The sequence below is a fragment of the Caretta caretta genome, chromosome 1 (assembly GCF_965140235.1).
Source record: "Caretta caretta isolate rCarCar2 chromosome 1, rCarCar1.hap1, whole genome shotgun sequence".
NCBI lineage: Eukaryota > Metazoa > Chordata > Testudines > Cheloniidae > Caretta > Caretta caretta.
Genome location: NC_134206.1, coordinates 123,243,622 through 123,264,057, shown reverse-complemented (window position 1 = coordinate 123,264,057; position 20,436 = coordinate 123,243,622). Strand labels below are relative to the sequence as shown.

Sequence of the window (20,436 nt, the reverse complement as noted above, 5' to 3'; positions counted from 1 at the left end):
TGCAGGCATATTGTGTATTGTTTTAAAAAGCATTTGACTGTACACTATATCCCATTAATCATGATGGTCTGGGGGACATCCAAAACTTGCAGATAACCAAGTGTTGGGATAAATGGAAGTGTTGTTTCTTCCAACCCTGTCCTGGTCCCATATTTTCTTTGCTCTTCTGGCTGCCTCGGGTGCTCCAGTGCTGCCATGCAGAATCCCCTGATGACTTGCCTCTCGCTGCCTGGCCAGATAGCCCAGAGCCCACTGGTGTTGGAGCCCTGACAGTATCAGCTGTGGGGTGTGCAGGCTGGCCATGTCTCTGCCCACTTTGGTGCTGCTAGATCTGAAGCCTCACCTGGCTGGGGTCCTGGAAGATAGAATCATAGAATATCATAGAATATCAGGGTTGGAAGGGACCTCAGGAGGTCATCTAGTCCAATCCCTGGCTCAAAGCAGGACCAATCCCCAACTAAATCATCCCAGCCAGGGCTTTGTCAAGCCTGACCTTAAAAACCTCTAAGGAAGGAGATTCCACCACCTCTCTAGGTAACCCATTCCAGTGCTTCACCACCCTCCTAGTGAAATTTTTTTTCCTAATATCCAACCTAAACCTCCCCCACTGCAACTTGAGACCATTACTCCTGGTTCTGTCATCTGGTACCACTGAGAACAGTCTAGATCCATCCTCTTTGGAACCCCCTTTCAGGTAGTTGAAAGCAGCTATCAAATCCCCCCTCATTCTTCTCTTCTGCAGACTAAACAATCCCAATTCTGTCAGCCTCTCCTCATAAGCCTCCTATTTTCACATACTCATAATTATCTGAACCTTTCACTTTTTGGGATGAAATGATCAGTGCTTGGTTTTACGGGATTTTTTTCCTTGGCAAACGTTACCAGTATTCCCTCAAATAACTTAGAGCTATGGGAGAAAGGAAAAACACACTTTCCCCGTTGCTTAAAAATTTAACCCCACTTCCTTTTGAACAGGGCAGCCGCTAAAATGGCTACATTTTGAAACTTGCCAGGGATGTAGCTCTTAGAAGGGTCTATTGCCTTTGTCTGGTTTGAAAAATAATACTTTGATTTCACAAAGATGTAGATTTGAAAACTACACAGTAGAAAATATTCTGAAGGTTACTGATGCACTCTTCAGGCTAGATGGTGTGTGAATACCTGGTCAGCTGTTTAAGTGCACAGATAGTTCTGTAAAAATTGGTTGGTTCAAGGAGCTTACAAGTTCCATTTCTGAATTTGCTAATTTAGGTTAAGTTGAACCATTGGGGAGAATGACAGGTACTTAGTTAAAGGACTGCAAACATACTGGTTGACTTACAGTGCAGTTGTAGACCTATGCAGACCTACTTAGCTTTCTGGCAGGGGGGACTGATCTGAGGCTGAGAAGCATGAAGGCAGTATTTTTAGTAGTGGAGAGGCTGGTAGAAATATCTTAAGTGTATGGATTGGACGGAAGGAGCTGAAGGTGACCTCTGAGTAGAGAGAGCCTGGAATAAACATGAGACCTGGCTCATGTTGTGGATCCCAGAGCCCCACATTTAAATATATGATACAAGGGGAGTCAAGGAAGTGGAAAATAAGGGAGAAAACAAAAGGGATTCCTAGAAGTTCCTGCTTGTTGGGAGGGAGTGTGCAGCATGGCTTCTTCGTTGCATTGAAACCATTTACTCTAAAGGGTTTATCCATAGTAAATGTCCAGTCTGGGTGTTGAACCATGGGGGTGATGCCTTGATGAGGAATAGGGCACTGGCTAGGGGACAGCTGAAGACTAGAGTGATTTGCCCCTGAACTCCATTAATGAGCCTAACTTCTCTCTTGACTGACAACTGCTTTGGAACCTTCAGCTGAGCCTGAACTGTAAGATCAAATCACTTCATCCAACTGCCGAACACCCTCCAACCTCACAGAGTCAGAAAGGCCCTAAATATGTGTAATGCTTCCACAGCATCATCCTGAAGGGTCAGAGTCTAGGCGGGCACCTGTAGAAAATCCAATGTGAATCAGCGAAAGAGATTTTTATTTTCATTCTTAAGTGTAATCAATTGTATATGATTTTTTCTATTCAATGAATATATTGTTAGCTGTGTGCAGTGCTGGCAGTGTTAAAACATAAAAAAGTTTCAAATCAAATTAAAAATTAGAAGCTAAACATTTCCTTTTCTTCTTTCTCTTATACTATAAACAAACAGAAGGGCCTTGAGATGTTGGCACTCTATTACTCTCTTCTCAGCAGAACCTTTCTAATGAAATTAGTAGGAAATGAGATTTTTTTCCTTATCACTATTATTTTCCCGTAGAAATAATTTTGACTTCCATCTAATTTTTCACTATGATAGTGGTAAATTCAGTCAAGTACATTAAACCTTTGTCATATGCTTTTCGTTGAAAATAAATTTCTCTTTGATGATCAAAAATTATTCAATCTGTGAAACAAATTTTCATAAGAACATAAGAATGGCCTTACTGGGTCAGACCAAAGGTCCATCTAGCCCAGTATCCTGTCTTCCAATAGTGGCCAGTGCAAGGTGCCCCATAGGGAATGAAGAGAACAGGTAATCATCAAGTGATCCATCTCCTGTCACTCATTTCCAGCTTCTGGCAAACAGAGGCTAGGGACACCATTCCTGCCCATCCTGGCTAATAGCCCTGGATGGACCTATCCTCCATGAATTTATCTAGTTCTTTTTTGAACCCTGTTATGGTCATGGTCTTCACAACATCCTCTCACAAGGAGTTCCACAAGTTGACTATGCATTGTGTGAAGAAATACTTTTTTATTTGTTTTAAACCTGCTGCCTATTAATTTCATTTGGTGACCCCTAGTTCTTGTGTTATGAGAAGTAGTAAACATCACTTCCTTACCAACTTTCTCTACACCAGTCATGATTTTATAGACCTCAATCATATCTCCCCTTAGTCATCTCTTTTCCAAGCTGAAAAGTCTCAGTCTTATTAATCTCTCCTCTTACGGAAGCTGTTCCATACCCCTATTCATTTTTGTTGCCCTTTTCTGAACCTTTTCCAGTTTCAATATATGTTTTTTTTGAGATGGGGCAACCACATCTGCACACAGTATTCAAGATGTGGATGGATTTATATAGAGGCAACATGATATTTTCTGTCCTGTTATCTATCCCTTTCTTAATTATTCCCAGCATTCTAGACATTGTAGATTAAATAATTGTCAACCAGCTTTGGGAGTAAAAAAACCCACACTTTTTATTAGGACATATTTTATCTTAATATTTCCTCTTTAAATATTTAATCGGTGCAATAAAATCATTAGACACATGGTGACTATTTCTTTCAATGAGTGTTTTCCTAATGTATTATTATTGCATTATTACAAGAGCATTTGTGGAGTTGTTGTCTAGTGCTCCAAAGAAGACACTGGGGTCCTATTTTTCAGCTCTGCAACTGATCTATTTTGAGATTTTGGACATGGCACTTAGCAGATCTGTGCCTGTTTATCTGTAAATTGGATACAGTTTATAATAATATAATAACACTGTTAACAGGCCTAAAGTCTGTAAAAGTGCTTTGAAAACCTTGGATGAAAGATGCTTTGAAAGTGCAATGTATTTCAAAATATTGTATTTGTTATGGATTGGACTAAACATTGTTATGGGTCAGGTGTGGCTGTGGCTTCTGCCTTCCATTCAGAATAAATATAAAGAAGCTATTGTACTTAGGTAGCTGAAACAAGACAGCAGCACCCAAAGCCAGGCACATAGAAACACTGAGTAAAGGCTAAATCATGTAACCCAAGGATTTTAAAATGCAGGGGTTGGGGCTCTGAATAATGGAACTGTGTGTGCATGCGTGTGTGTGAGAAAGAAAGAGGAGAAGGAAGGCAGACTGGGTGAGACAGAGGGACAGCCTGGACAAGCACAGTGTATGACCCTGGAAGAAGCGAAAGAGAGAGGGCTTCTGGGTTAGATGCTGGCTAAAGAGGCTTGGGGCTGTAAGCAAAGAAGTTATCCACTATTATTTGTTCTTCCTGCACTTGGAGAAGCAGGATTTTGTATATGCCTTATAAATAAACAAGGCTGAATCAAAGAAAACACCAAACCCCATCATCAATTTCTACTTCCCTACCAGAACATTCTCAGGGTCCTGAATTTCAAAATAATCAGTCTAGTCAATCAGGTCAAAATGGGATAACATTCTCAAAGTCTAAGACATGGTAGGCCATGTGTGTTTGATAGTTATCTGAAAGTCTATATGATGGGTATTGAAGACTACTGTTACAGAAGGCCAGTGAAGGGGAGTGACTTGGTCTAAGCAGTGGGAAAGGAAAATGCTTTTGGCTGCTGGTTTCAGATAGACTAGAGGGCAATGCAGAGGCAGTGGAAGCACAATTTGAATAGGGAGGCAAAGGTGCGCAGTGAAACCTAAATTACTCCTAGGGGAAATCTGTGCCAAAAATTTAAAAATTCTGCACACTATTTTAAAATTCTGCAAAATTCTGCATATTTTATTTATCAAAATAACACAATATAATCACACCAATTTCAGTTATTTTGGTACGTTATTTCAAAATAGCTGTGAACAGTATGCCTGTAACAATACAGACATCAAACAAGATTCAGGAAATGTTTTTTGACAAATAGATTTCTTACTAGGCATATTAATACAGAACTTTGAGTAATAATTCATTTAAACTACATTACATAACTGTATTTCCCGCACCCCTCAGAAGCAGTGCAAAGGCTTGGGGGTTACCAGGAGTAATGGAGGAGCTGAGGAAGAGGGAAGTAATTGCTAGGAAGGAGCCTGGGTGTGAACTTGGAGGGTTGTTGGCTAGGGGTGGGAGAAGTATGGAACAGGTTTTTTTTGGAGGGGGTGCGGGAGAGGCAGGGATTGTTAGGGAGTTGGGGAACCTGCCCCATGTAGACCCTGAATGACCCCTAGCCTCTCCCGATCAGTCAGGTGCATCTGCCCTGTCTCCAAGTGGTCCTGCACCCCCCAGCCCCATGTGGTCCTGCTCTCCCACTCAGCTTCCCCATCCCCATGTGGCCCTGCACCCCCACTCCCATTCTGCCTCTCTGGACAGTTGGGTATCAGGGATAGGATGACAGTAGGGGTAGGTTACCTACATATGGAGCAAGGGAGCTAGTGAGGCTTGGCCTGGTCACTCTGTTCCTTGGCTTGCTCCTGGGTGCCATAGCAGCTACTCCAGCCCCTCTGGGTCCTGCTCTCACTTCCGCCCAGCAGCAATGGAGCATGGCTTGAGCTTGAACTTGCTGAATAATAACCTGCAGGGATAGAAACATAGATCTGCCCCCACAATACTTCTATTGTGGGAATGCTATGCCCACCACCTTCCTCCCCTGGTTCTGCTATCCTGAGAGCAATGAAACGGGAAGACCAGAATAAAGGAGGTTGCAGTAACTATTACAGGAGATAACTGGTGCATGAACCTGCCCTTTGCCATAGGAACTGAAAGGAGGATATGGGAACTGAAACTATCTGAGCAGATGGTGTAAGGAGTAGAGGGAAGAGAAGTGAAGAGAGGATTTAGGACAGAGTCTTGTAAGACATTGCCAGAGAGGGAAGGAGAAGTAACTACCAGAGAAGATGCTGAAAGAGTGACCTGAGAGGTAAAAAGAAAACCAGCAGGGTGTAGAGCTTCAGAAGCAAGGGCAGGAAAGAGAGAGAGAGGGTCCTGGAACAGGGATTTACAGAAAATTCAAAGATAATGAGGATGGAGAAGAGCCCCTGAGGCTGTGCCAGGCAGAGATCTATGTACACACTGCTGAAAGCAGATTCAAAAGAGTGAAGATAGCAAAATGATTTGGAGGAGATCCAGTGGGCAATTAGAGGGGAAGGTAGGCCAGCTGTTATATATGACTCATTCAAGGAGGTAAGGAGTGGAGAATAGAGTTGGTTGGAATGTTTTCACTGAAATATGCTGTTTTGCTGAAGCTGGAGTAGTTTGTAGAGATGCAGATGTTTCCATGAAACTTCTGTTAGGAAAGTTTTTGGATGAGAGTGAATGTGTGTATAGCTGGGTGGTTAGGATCCTGGCCTGAGAGGTAGGAAACCTAGGTTTGAGTTCCTGATTTGGAGGGAAAAACTCTGCTCCGAATCAGGCAGAACAGGGACTTTAACCTGGGTCTCTCACATCCCAGGACAATACCACCCATCCACAGTCAGCTACGTTTTTGTTCCACTGCAAAACAAATGTCAGACATCGCAGTGAAATGGAATTGTTCTCCTCCTGTCAGTTATAGTGGAGAATGAGATGGGGATGGGGCAGTAAGTTGCAAAAGCAGAAAGAAGTCAAGGGTGTTTTATTTGCTTTCAGAATAAGGCTGTGTCTACACTACAGGTGTGATGGTGGCCCAGCTGTGGTGCCACAGCTGTTCTGCTGTAGTGTAGACCCTTGCTACAATCACAGAAGGGGTTTCCTGTTGCTATAATAAATCCGTCCCATCAAGAGGCTAGCGCTGATGAAATAATTCTTCTGTTGACCTAGCGATGTCTATACCAGAGCTTATATTGGCTTAACCCTGTCTATCAGGGCTGTGAATTTTTCACACCCTATGAATCATAGAAGCATAGAAGATTAGGGTTGGAAGAGAACTCAGAAGCTCATCTAGTCCAGTCCCCTGGTCAAAGCAGAACCAACCCCAACTAAATCATCCCAGCCAGGGCTTTGTCAAGCCGAGCCTTAAAAACCTCTAAGGATGGAGATTCCACCACCTCCCTAGGTAACCCATTCCAGTGTGACGTAGCTAGGTTGACATATTTTTTAGGTGTAGAGGAGGCCTAAACAGATTTAAAATAGTCTTCAGTAACGTCTTGTCTTTTGTTACAGATTGTTCACAGAACCCTAGCGGCAATGTTGGGCTCCTTGGCAGCTCTAGCTGCATTAGCTGTGGTTGGTGAGGTAAGTTGCAACATTTCAAGTATTCAGTTTATTACTGTGTATTGTATCATAAATCCCCACATACTTATCCCTGTGAAAATGGTCCCATGGTGCAGCAGCCTTTATGGGACTTAAAATGCTGCAAGAACAGTATTTGTGTACTCTGTGAATTCCTGTTCTTGGGGCCATGAAAGAGAGATGCAGGCTTGGCTCCAGATGGGAAAAAAGCGAGCAAGGCCAACTTAATGGTATGATATTCTGATTTTGCAGGAACTTGAATGCAACCATTTTCATCTTAATTCAGATTTACTCTAATACTGTGTGATGTAAATGGACCTAGGTGAGGCCTAGTTTAACCTTCAGTTTTCTTAGGTTCTTCAAACTCTTAATTTTTATAGTTTATGTAAGGTCTATAGTAATAGTGCTGGAGATAGCACTTTTGCTAAGGGATGATCTTTTACTCCATCAGTCTATGCAAATCCCATAGTTCCCCATTTTTTACCAGTAATAATCCCTTATATCTTCAAAAGTACTGAGAGAATGGAGGTTTGACTGGAAGTATGAGTGATGTAAGAGACCATATAGGCCATTAGGTTACTGAACGCATCCAGAATATACAGAAGATTAGAGGAGTTTGGCCATCTCTATCCCCCCAGAGGAGGGGGTCCTGTGGAGTCATCTCCTACTGATTCCATGTTTTTCATATTCTTGGAAGGATCTGTTCCTGTGGTTCAGTGATGTATATTGCCAATAAGAGTTAGTGCTTCCCAGATAAAAAAAAAAAAAAAAAGGTCAACCTGCCTATCCCTCAACTCTGATTGGACCATATTATTGGGCTATGAAGCTTGTAACATCTGATTGGCTTGGAAGCTCTCCAGGGTGGTGATGTTGAATGGAGCAAAGTAGAATCACAACCTTAAAGGTCTAGGTGCCCCCAAGAAAGTGTGATCCTTCCTGGGCCATCACAACACCAAGAAGGGCTGCCTCTCCTCCTTCCAGGAAGGAGGAGACCATGACAACAACATCTGACCAGCCAAGTGCCCAAGGAAGCCCACCAGCTAATGAAAGATACTGAGACCAGAGATGACGTCACCTGGTCCCTGTTCTGCAGTCTTGATGCTGATGCTCCAAAGATCAGCAAGCTAAAGAATCAATTTTTTTCCTCTAAGGCTATGTCTACACTAGCAGTTTTGTCAGTAAAACTTTTGTCGGACAGGGCTGTGGAAAGAACACCTCCCGATTGACATAAGTTTCACCTACAAAAGTGCCGGTGTGGATAACACTATGTCATCTGGAGATACTCTTCCACCAACATAGCTACCACTGCTCGTTGGCATAGAACGGCTACATGGAGGACCTTCCAGTGGTGCAGCTGCAGCGGTACAGCTGTGCCGCTCTAAGGTCTGTAGTGTAGACATGGCCTAAGTAACGTTTTTCAGTTTTGTTCCCCTTTTTAATCTGCCTGGCAAGGGTGCTTTTTCTCCAAACGTTTCAAAAGTATGAACAAGAGAGCGTGTATGTGTATGTCAAAGATATGTGTATGTGTATGTCAAAAATAGCGAGTGCTTATTCTAAATTTGAAGTAAATCCTAACTTAATTGCTTCATGTCCCATTGGGTTATAAAAGAGTTTCTGCCCCCAAAATGGAAATTATGGGTTGTTGATCACTTTGTGTCAGAGAGAGGGAGATTAGGTGAGGAAAGAGTTAACTGTAGAAAAACAAGGTGGAAGTCATTCAGTAAGTGGCAACTTTAAAGAAGTCTGGTAACTGGTTCAGGAGCTTAAAAGCAGACTATGACACCTTAAGTTTGTACAAGAATAGATCATGTGTTATATTAACTCCATGATTTAAGTCTTAACTGTTTTCATTCTATGATCTGGTCAGTTCTTGATTCCATTCCATTTGTCTCAATTTCTTGATTTATTAGTTCAATTCCAATTATAATTTTGATTTGACAATTGAGCTGTTCAATCCTTAAATAGTTTAGTAAAAGATGTAATAGTTTTAGTTAGAAGTTTACTTAATTTCAAGTTTGCTTTAATTAGTTTGTAATAAATCCCTTAAAATCATAAAGCTGTTTTTTTTTCAAAATAGCAAGAAGAGATCACAGTACCCTCACCTGGGAAAAAAATTAATGTCGTAAAGTATACCAGAGCTCCTTGGCTCTGTCCGAAAACTGATATCTTTATCCCTCACATTTTTGTCATGTTCAGCTATATTAGGTTTCCCATAGAGCCTAAACAAACATATCTACTGATTATACTGTCTTGGGGACACCATAGATGATAACACTCCCTCAGGGGTGTTTACTCCTTTCAAATATTTTTATCTTCTTCCAGGCTCCTTAATTGACAATTAGCAAAAGTACCGTATATGACTTAGTAGTTCTTTCACTCTTTGCACATATCCTTGTGACTACTTTTCTCTGAATTCCCTCCCAATTTGTCCACAGGTGAAGCTGAATTGTCCTATTCTGTTAGCAGAAAGTAAAGTGAAGTGAAGTCTATAAACCAGTTTTCATTTATTTCTGTACAAGAGAAACAAACAAACTAAAAACCAAATGTAGGTGCTAGATAATGAGCCATGCAGACTGTCAGCATTTTCCAGAGATAATAGAAAAGAACCCCCTTTGGGTACATTGCAGAAACACTAATTAATTTGTATCACAGCTTATTTAAATAGTGCACTAATTAAGTGGAATTTTCAGTTCCATAACTAATCACTAGTTAGGTGATCCATAGGATTAACTGATAATTTTATTGTTTGATTTGCAGAGACCAAGCATGGTCAAAGTGGTGGAGTGGATTGATTATGAAACTCTGGCGCTGTTGTTTGGAATGGTAATTAAAATGTAACTTTTGCTCTAAAAGTGCTGGAATAATTGTAGTTGATGTCTAGCCATTTCTTTTTATTTGTTAACATCCTTTTAACTGAGAGTTGCTATGTTGAAAATTTGGCTTCTTTTGAGTGTTTAAAAACTGGAGGCACTCAAAAACTTGGAGAAAATGAGGCACTTTGGAAAATGTTGGTCTCTGTTTCTTCCCCTCATAAAATGGAGTGGTAACTAAAACTGTATAAATAACTGATTTTTTGATTTGCTGAGTCAAGATGGAATAACATTTCTTTTATTGGACCAACTTCTGTTGGTGCGAGAGACAAACTTTTGAGCTTGCACAGAACTCTTCTTCAGGTCAGAAGAAGATCAGAGTTCTTCTTCACGGCATTTTTTGGTTTGCTGGCAGCTCTGAAAAATTGAAAAAAAAAATGATTTGATCCAAAATGAATAGGAAAATCGCACAAAAATATTGGTGAATTTGTCCCCAGAATGAGCATTTTAAAGGACAAGAGCTGGAGGAGGAGTTCTCCTAATATCCTTTACCCCAGAGTTTAGGGCGCTCACCTTGGATTTTAGAGACACAGGTTCAATTCCCCTCTCTGCCTGATGTGAATAGGGTTTTGAAATTGGATGTTCCACATTGCAGGAGAACACCCTAGCCACTGGGCTATGGGATATTCAGATGTGTGGCTCTCTCAATCTCTTATTTCAGCTGTTCTACTTTGTATAAATAATTAAATATACATAGAACTTAAACTTGGGTCTCCCTCTTTATAGGTAAGTGTTCTAACCACCAGTCTATAGAATTATTCTCACTCACTTTCCCTGGTCCAGTGACTATTCTCTGTATTATTAATGACAATGAATAGTCATTGGGCCAAGGAAAGAGAGTGAGAATGACCCTATAGCTTGGGAGGATTTGAACCTTGGTCTCTCAGAGCCATAACCATTGTGCTAAAAGTTATAAGGAGAGCAGCAGGAGCCACCACTTCTGCTCCTGAAAAACATTTGTGTCTTTGTGAGAAAGTCACAAACATTTTTGGATCAACCAAAACTGCATTTTGGAGCAAATAAACTATTAATCCATTTTTTTTGCCCATCTCTAGTGATAATACACCTCCCATTGAAAGGATTTTTGAGATCTATAAGTGAAAAAGCCTGCATACGTGCCAAGTGTTATCACTAAGACAAGATGGGTAATACATTTAATTGGGCCAACTTCTGTTGGTGAAAGAGACAAACTTTGGAAAGCGTTATCACTCTCATTCCACTTGTTTATTTTATTTACACTAAACCTTCCTCAAACATACTTGACTAGAGAAAGTGATTTCCTTTGTCCTAATCAGTGTTCTGTTGTGAGCCTGAATGAGCAATTGGACAAAAGCATATACCTGGCTAGACTATAATAATATATCAATTATTTGTCCACCTCTACTCCTGTTAATCTATGTTGTCCCTTTTTGACTGAAATATGCTAAGGTATCATAAATAGACAAAATCCAGTGCCATCTACATATGTTGCCATCTATGAATTTTAATGACTTCCTGCATCCAAAAAGACTGGGGGACCAGGCAATCTCCCAGAAATATGGAAAAATTTAAATAATCTTAGGGAGTTGATGTCTTCTAGACTCTATAGAGCATTGCTGAAGAAAACAATTGTAAACTAATGACCACTTTTGATTAGCGAGAAGGGCAGAGATATTTGTAACGTGTGGTGCCTACCAAGTAATTAGGAGTGAAATTCACACCTCTAGGGAGGCCTGCACAAGGTCTATGCACCCCTGTCATTCTGAATAGGACCACGGCCCTACTGCACAGATGTAAATTTTACCATAAATGCCAGTAATAGAAATCTGACTTCTGATGCGTGGCACCCTGATTTATGGCTGATGTCCTCTCCAAAAACAGGACCAAAATTGTGGCAGAGATGCAGGACTCCTGGTTAAAGCAACAAACCAAACCATTCACTTTTTTATGTAAATAATTCCATCCTTATTTCTTTCTTTTTCTGTAGATGCTTTTAGTGGCCATATTTTCAGAAACTGGATTTTTTGATTACTGTGCAGTAAAGGTAGGTTTATTGTGACATCTTGCATTTAAATTCTTTAGAATACTGTATTTATATTACTGCAGCACTCTTACATATTTATTGAACTAATAAAACTGCTGTTTAGTCAAAACTATTAGACTAAATGCTACATTTAAAAACATTTATGTAAGGACAATTTACATTTGTCATACTACAAAGTATAGTGGTCAATTTTTAATTTTTTAAGAAGCTAAGTGTTGAGAAAGCATTTTAAGAAATGATATTTTTATAAGTTAAGGCCACAGATCCTGATTCAGTAGGGTACTTAAGCACATGCATAATTTTAAGCATGTGAGTAGCCCCATTAGGGTGACCAGATGTCCTGATTTTATAGGGACAGTCACTATATTTGGGGCTTTGTCTTATATAGGCACCTGTTACCTCCCATCCCTTGTCCCAATTTTTCACACTTGCTATCCGATCACCCTAAGTCCCATTGACTTCCTATCGACTGTGTGCAACGGAGCTGGGCTACATGCATACTCGACCGTGTCCAGTACAGAGGACAGAAGAGAGGAGGTGGGGTTGGGCCACTGAGTTTATGTTTATATATGATTAACGGCCACAGACCTTTGTGTAAGGGTTGAACCAAAGACTCAGCTGTTATTCTATGTGAACAGAATGGGAGCATGGGGTGCACAGCCCATGGGTTGGGAGAATAAATTCAGTACTCAGTCATCCCATACATAGTTTCCTGTGTAAAGCTTGTTTACTTAGATTGTATTCAAGGGAGTGAATTTCCATATGAATATTAAAGCAGGAATGCAGGATTTGAAGTTAAAGCAAGAGAAAACAGGAAACCTGGATTCTCTTCCTGGTTCTGCCACAGATTCCCTGTGTACCTTTAGCAAATCACTTACTCTTTCTGTACCTATTTCCTCATCTGTAAAACAGAAATATTTTCCTACCTCCCTAGAGTAGTTTGTAGCTAAATTAATTAATGTTTGAAAAGCATACTGAAATCCTTGGATGGCAGGCCCTAAAGAGGTGACTAGTATAAAAAATATCAGGGGGTAGCCGTGTTAGTCTGTTACCACAAAAATTTCACTCCATGCATCTGAAGAAGTGGGTTTTTTACCCACGAAAGCTTATGCCCAAATAAATCTGTTAGTCTTTAAGGTGCCACCAGACTCCTAGTATAACAAATGTTCCCCAGACATTGTTGCACCGTCTTTTATAAAGTTGTTCATTGGTCATTTCTGAAAATGAAACTGATATGTTCCATGCCTTTATGCCATTGCTATTTGTTTGGTTTTATTAGGCTTACCAACTGTCTAGAGGCAGAGTGTGGGCCATGATTATCATTCTGTGTCTTATTGCTGCAATTCTTTCTGCATTTTTGGACAACGTTACCACAATGCTTCTCTTTACTCCAGTAACCATAAGGTATTTTATGTTTTGCCTTTGGCGTTAGTTGGTTATAGCTACCAATTGCTAGTTGGTGTGTGTCAAAATCATATTTGAGATGTTTGTTCAGCAGTTTGAATGGACCCCAAATGCTCTGACTGTAATTAGTATCTAGAGCTACAACTTTTAAAGAGTTCAGCTTCCATATCTTCATGTGTCAGTTGTGAGCACAAGTCCAAGTACTTATAGATTTAACTATCTCTGCAATTAAGTAGGTACAGATGCAAGTACTCTGAGTTGTGCCCACATTTTAATTGTAATTGCAAATTGCACAACCCATTTAATTCTGGGCTCAAATTGCTCTTGCAAACAGGGGTGCTGGAATTTTTGAAAAAAATAACCCAAACCCAAACCCTCTGTTCCTTCATGTACAGACTACTGTTTATGTACAATTTTGCCTCCTAATGGATGATTTAAAGAAATTATAATCCCTGCTAATACTACTGGCAATTATTCTGTACTGAAGAAACCTTTTTGGAATAGAAGACTCTGAATTCTATCCTTCTTGATCTCCATGAAGTGGATACAATCCCAGGTTAATTTCATATTTCTAGATTAATCATAATTTGTTTATTAAAACAGTGACTTTAGTTACAGTAGCTTTCTGGAAACTGCATGTGATTTGTAATTACATTTAGCCCATGTGATTATAAATCACTCTTTGGCCTGGATTTAACCTACATTCAACCTAGTAAATCCAGTTAATCCAGTTTAGTTTTAAAAGAAAACAAAACTGGTGTGGGGAAGATGGTTTTAAATATGGCATTGGGTGATGTAACACTTGCAGTCCTTATCATATTCAAGTGTATAGAATTGTATGAAGATGTGTGGCCCATTAAAATGTAGTTTACAGCAGAAAAGGTCTGTTTTGCAAGTGGAATTTATTACAGGCTGGGAAACAGCTGGTGAATGAAAGCTCCATTTGTTTGCTGTATGATTATATTTTAAACATCATATCACTTTTACTCAAACTATTTTTATCACTTACTGTAGGTAAAAATGAGATGGTTAAACAAGCTTCTCCAATTATGTTGCAGAATATTTGGAATTAAATAAAATGGAATTGGTAATGGATTGAAATCCTAAAAGTCTACACGTTCTGAACCATTGTTTACATATAATACTAGAGTAGCATTTATTCTGTTTTATACTAATCCTATATCCAGTGTTATAAAATTGTAACATCAGCATATGAGAGAATCTTTTATTTGAATTACTATCAGTTGTACTTCTAAACTAGAAAAATCACAATAATTTCTACTCTAATGGTTATTCTAAAAATATAAGGTTATTATGTATGTGTATATTTCTGAAAATCTCATGCTACGGGTCATTCTTTTTATCCCATTGTTGTTCTCCTTAGTCCTTACCTATAATTTCCAAGTGCTATTTTACACTGTTATTACCATGGAGATGAAGCTAACAGAGAAGTCTACTGATTCCATGACAATAAGGATTCAGACTTTTATCAGTGAGGCATAAAATATGATGTTCTGTTCTTGTCACATTTTGTGGTAAATTGTTTTTAGAAATAATTCAATAAATAACCTTCTTTAGCTATAACTTATTTTAAAACATATTTTGAATGTCAAGACACTTTGATTTGCAATGTTTTACAAAATTGTCTGTTTATATGGGAAATTGAAAATCTTGGATAAGTGAACTATAACGGTTTAATCCTACAGTTCAGGTAAACATTTTTTAATGATCCCTCGCAGCTTCGCTTTTATAGACTACAGTAAGCATTCTTTTTGCAAAGTTTATCTATGCCGCATCAAGAAAAAACAGTAAAGGAGCACTAAAGTTGTACAGCTATGCACTCAGAAGTCAAGGAATGACTTGTGCAACTGCATTTCAATGAATTATAGAATCATAGGACTGGAAGGGACCTCAAGAGGTCCTCTAGTCCAGTCCCCTGCACTCATGGCAGGACTAAGTATTGTCTAAACCATTCCTGAAAGGTGTTTATCTAACCTGCTCTTAACAGTCTCCAATGATGGAGATTGCACAACCTCCCTAGGTAATTTATTCCAGTGCTTAACCAGCCTGACAGCTCGGAAGTTTTTCCTCATGTCCAACCTAAACCTCCCTTGCTGCAATTTAAACCCATTGCTTCTTGTCCTATCCTCAGAGATTAAGGAGAACAATTTTTCTCCCCACTCCTCGTAACAACCTTTTATGTACTTGAAAATTGTTATCGTGTCCCCTCTGTCTTCTCGTCTCCAGACTAAATAAACCCAGTTTTTTCAATCTTCCCCTCATAGGTCACGGTTTTTATCCCTTTAATAGTTTTTTTTTGCTCTCCTTTGGACTCTTTCCAGTTTGTCCTTGAAGTGTGGCATGCAGAGCTGGACACTATACTCCAGTTGAGGCCTAATCAGCGCAGAATAGAGCAGAAGAATTACTTCTCATGTCTTGCTTACAACACTCCTGCTAATACATCACAGAATGATGTTTGCTTTTTTTTGCAACAGTGTTACACTGTTCACTCATATTTAGCTTGTGATCCACTATTACTCCCCAGATCCTTTTCTGCAGTACTCCTTCCTAAGCAGTCATTTCCCATTTTGAATGATTGTTTCTTCCTATGTGGAGTACTTTGCATTTGTCCTTAATTAATTTCATCCCATTTACTTTATACAATTTCTCCAGTTTGTCCAGATCATTTTGAATTTTAATCCTATCCTCAAAAGCACTTGCAACCCCTTTCATGTTGGTATCGTGTGCAAACTTCATAAGTCTGTTCTTTATGTCATTAAGTAATTGATGAAGATATTGAACAGAACTGGACCCAGAACTGATCCCTGTGGGACCCCACTCGATCTGTCCTTTCAGCCTGACTGTAAACCACTCATAACTACTCTCTGGGAATGGTTTTCCAACAAGTTATGCACCCACCTTATAGTAGCTACATCTAGGTTGTATTTCCCTAGTTTGTTCATGAGACAGTATCAAAAGCCTTACTAAAGTCAAGATATACCACATCTACTGCTTCCCCCCCTCTCTACAAGGCTTGTTACCCTGTCAAAGAAAGCTAATAAGTTGGTTTGACACGATTTGTTCTTGACAAATCCATGCTGTCTGTTACTTATCATCTTATTATCTTCTAGGTGTCTGCAAACTGATCGCTTAGTTATTGGATGTCCTGAATATCTTTGGGAATCAGTATTCCTAAATATTTTATGTAAAAGAAATGCCATTGAAAGTCCCAATTTGAGAAAAGGCCTTTGTGGGCATATTGGTTAATTCCTAAGATTTCTGATTTACCCCCAATTAATTTTATATCCTGAGAGGAGTTCAACTTTATTAATAGTGGTTAGTAGGTTAGGAATGGTAGCCTTGGGCTTAGATATAAATACGGCATTCACATAGAGAGTAATTCTGTGCTTGGTTTGGACCACCCTGATACCATGAATATGTTGATTTACTCTGATGGCAACCGTCAAAGTTTCTAGAGCTAAATCAAACAGAAGAAGTGAAAGGGGGCAGCCTTGCCTCATACCTCGCTGAAATGGAAATGGGGTGGAAATAATACTATTAGTAACTACCCTAAAAGTTGGGTTAGAGTATAAAACCTTAATCCAAGCAATACATTCTTTATCAAACCCAAATTTTGCTAACACATGCAAAAGATAGTCGCAGGCTATGCGGTCAAAAGCCTTTTTGGCATTTGAAGAAATGCCATCTAAGGGTTCCTCAGACTCTCTCAAAGCAGCAATAATATCAATCAGTTGATGCAAATTATCTGAGCCAGGTCTATTATGAAGGAAACACACCTGATTTATGTGTAAACTTTAGCTAAAATCTGAGTGTCACAATTGATTAAAGAAACTGGCCTGTAATTACTACATAGTTCAAGGTCTTCCCCAGGTTTAGGAATAACTGAAACTGCAGCTTCTCTTCCAGTAGGCAGGAGAGGTTGCTCTTTCTTGGCCTCACTGAACATATTCAAAAATATAGGTATTAAAGTTTCAGAGAACTTTTTGTGAAATTCAGTCGACATCTGATCTGCACCAGGAGTCTTTCCAACCTTCATTTCTTTTATAGCCTGAGCCAGTTCCATGATTTCTAGAGGAGCATCTAATAGTTCCTTCTGCGAGTCAGAGAGCGGTGGCAGAGACAATCCAATAAAACTGTTATCTAGGGCATCTTTACTGATTCGCTCTTCAGCTAAACATATTTTTAAATAAAACTGTTGACATTGTTTATTAATATTGGAATGTACTGTATATAATTTGTTACTACTATTGTGAATAACAGCAATCGTATTTCTGTTAGTCTTTTCCTTAAGTCTGCATGCAGCAGCTTGCCATCTCTCTCAACAAATTCCCAGTAGCTTTGCTTCAGACAGAATAAGGCAAACTCAGCCTGTTGGGACAGAAGTTTGTTGATTTCATATTTTAGATTAATGAAGATTCTGAGTTTCTGGGGCGGAGGCAGGAAGCATAGTGTACCGTGGAGCCCTTAATTTCCTTCACCACAGTATAAACTCTGTGTTCTCTCCATTTTGTTTTGAAGATGGTCTAAGAGATGATACAGCCTCTGATGAAGGCTTTAAAGCACAGGCGATGTGTGTGTGGGGGCACACAGGGTCACATGACCCCCAGATTTCCACTGGGCTGAGCACGGCTGAAGGGATGTGCCTGGGAAAGGCACCCGCAGGGAGCCCCGCCAAGTGGTGCCCAGAGTAGGGAAGTAAGACTGGGCTGGCAGCGCAGATCCGTGCCTGAGAGGGTGCGGGGAAACCTGCTGAGTCTCATTCCTTCCTTGCTGGCAGCTGCAGTTACCTACTTGTATGTGTCTGGACTAGCCTGCCTGGGATGTGCAGAAGAGCTCAGGGAATCAGCTGGGGCAATGGAGAGAGAGGCAGTGGGGCCTGGGGAGCTGAACTGGGCGTGGGAGGCTGGGGAGAGGAAGCAGGGGCCAGTGGAAGTAAATTGATGATAACCCTTTAACTCTTCAATCTCAATGAGAGAGAGAAAAAATTAAAGGAACTAACATATCAGTATCAAGTAGCACCCATCAACTTGTTTGGAACAGCCATATCAGATCTGAGAGAGCAATACATAAATTCCATAAGATCAGATCCTGGCATACATGTCCCTTCTTGTGACGGAGGAGTCTGTAGATTTTTTGAGATAGTTTTCTGCCTTCTGAGGGGAACTGAATAATGCTATCTTCTTGCCATTCTTAATATGGAGTGTTGCCAGGTATTTAATAATATACTTCAAGGACATCCGCCTAGCCAATTGTTTCACTTTGTTAACAGCTACCCTCACTGCAACCACATCATGGGCATAATCTTGAAAGAGCAGTATTTTAATTGCTGGTTCTCCCCATAACATCTCCTTTTTTAATCTGGATTTCTTTAGTATAAGCTCCCTAGTGGTTAACTTCTAGAACTTCACAATCAATGTTCTAGGCCAATCTTCTGGAGCTGACTTGGGGGCAAGGGCCCGGTGTGCTCACTCTATATCAAAACAAAAATCTACTGGCAGATCCAACAACGTGGCAGTTTAGGGACAAATTCAGAGGATTTACCTTTCTCAATTCCCTCAGGCATACCCACAATCTTGATGTTACATCATTGTGAGTGGCTTTCCAGATCAATTAGCTTGGTCTTAATAGTCTTGATATCATTACAGTTCTTCAGAACCTGTAATTAGTAGTTCTTTGAAATCATCTTCCACTTCAGAAGTTCTGTGTTCAGCTTCTCCCATCAAGCTGGATAGAGCATGCACTCTGAATCTCAGTCATGTTGATCTGTAGGGTGGAAACTGTAGATTTAATTTCAGTGGTATCTGCAGCCACCTGTTGTAGTGCAGCCACCAGCTGTGTTCGAGCTCAGACGCCATTTTGTCTGTACAAGTGCGTGAGGCAGATTTCCTCCGTCTTTGTGGATCTGGAGAGGATGACGCAGAGCTAGAGGGCATCTTGTGGGTTTCAGTAGTCAGGCCCAATATTCCTTGAGGTTGGAGGGGCGGTGGGTTAGGCGATGATGTTTGGGGATACCCCATGGGTGCTTCAGAGCTCAAGCAATCTGAATCCCCTTGGGTCACAGTGCCCTCTGGTATCACCCAGACACAAATTTTTAACACTAAGGGTAATTCTGTATCTCTTAGGCACTTAGATTGCTTATGGGGAGGGAAGTACTCTTATCCCTATTTTAAAGATGGGGAACAGGCGCACAGAGATTGTTACTTGCCCATGGTCACATGGGATGTCTGAGGTAGAGCAGGGAACTGAACCTGGTCTCCAAAGTCCCAGGCTAGCACCATAACCACTGGACCATCCTTTCTCTCTTCCTCTAATTCACCACTGGAACAACTTATCTCACGTGATCCATTTTCTGTCATTTGAACTCTTTGCATCAAAATAGGAGGTCTTTCTGAAAAAAGATACTGTAGTTTATGGGCACAGTCACTTGTTAAAATTCTGTGCTTGTATATTCAGGAGATCAGACTAGATGAGTATGATCTTAAAATCTGAGATTCACTTAAACAGAAACAGCTTTAAACACATGCTTAAATCCATCCCTATTCAGCAAATCATGTAAGCATGTGCTTAAATGCCTTTGAAATCAAAGGTATGTCTACAGTGAATTTGGGAGGTGTGATTCTGAGCTCAGGTGAACAGATTTGTGGTAGCTCAGCTTGAGCTAGAATTCTAAAAATAACAGCATGGATGTTGCAGTAAAGATGGTGGCTCAGGCTTGCTGCTCAAGCTTAAACCCATAGGACTGGGTGGACTTGAGTGGCTAACCTGACATGGCACCAGTGCCACAAAGTCCACCTTGTTATTTTTAGAGTATTACCTCAAGCTGAGCTGGCATGAGTCTGTCCACCTGTGCTGGGAATCACACCTCCCAGATGCGGTGATGCTGTACCCTGTGAGGCTTAAGGATGTGCTTAACATTAAGTTGTACCTAAGTGCTTTGCTGAATTGGGGCCTAAGACTTTGACGCAGGAAAGCATTTAAGCACATGCAAGTCCATCTCTGTTCAGTTATGCACTTAGACATATGCTTAACTTTAAGCACAAAATGGCTTAGCACATGCTTAAAGTCATGCACGTGTTTAAGGGCTTTCCTGAATAAGGCCTTTAGTGAACAGACTGTGCAAAATGTACTGTGTACACACAGCATGATTTTAATGGACCATAGCTTGATAAACTCATTCTAATGTTCTGAGATACTTCTCACTGACAGCGATTTCTTTACAAATT

General features: G+C 40.2%; 1 protein-coding gene across 1 annotated transcript in view; it reads left to right on the top strand.

The window, feature by feature from the left end:
- The window catches only part of OCA2 (OCA2 melanosomal transmembrane protein), a 291,900-nt gene that overhangs the window by 96,991 nt on the left and 174,473 nt on the right, over positions 1-20,436 (top strand). The window contains exons 9-12 of the mRNA XM_048858880.2: positions 6,827-6,898; positions 9,653-9,718; positions 11,732-11,788; positions 13,068-13,192. Coding sequence (XP_048714837.1) covers positions 6,827-6,898; positions 9,653-9,718; positions 11,732-11,788; positions 13,068-13,192 — 320 coding nt within the window. The remainder of the gene's footprint in view (positions 1-6,826; positions 6,899-9,652; positions 9,719-11,731; positions 11,789-13,067; positions 13,193-20,436) is intronic.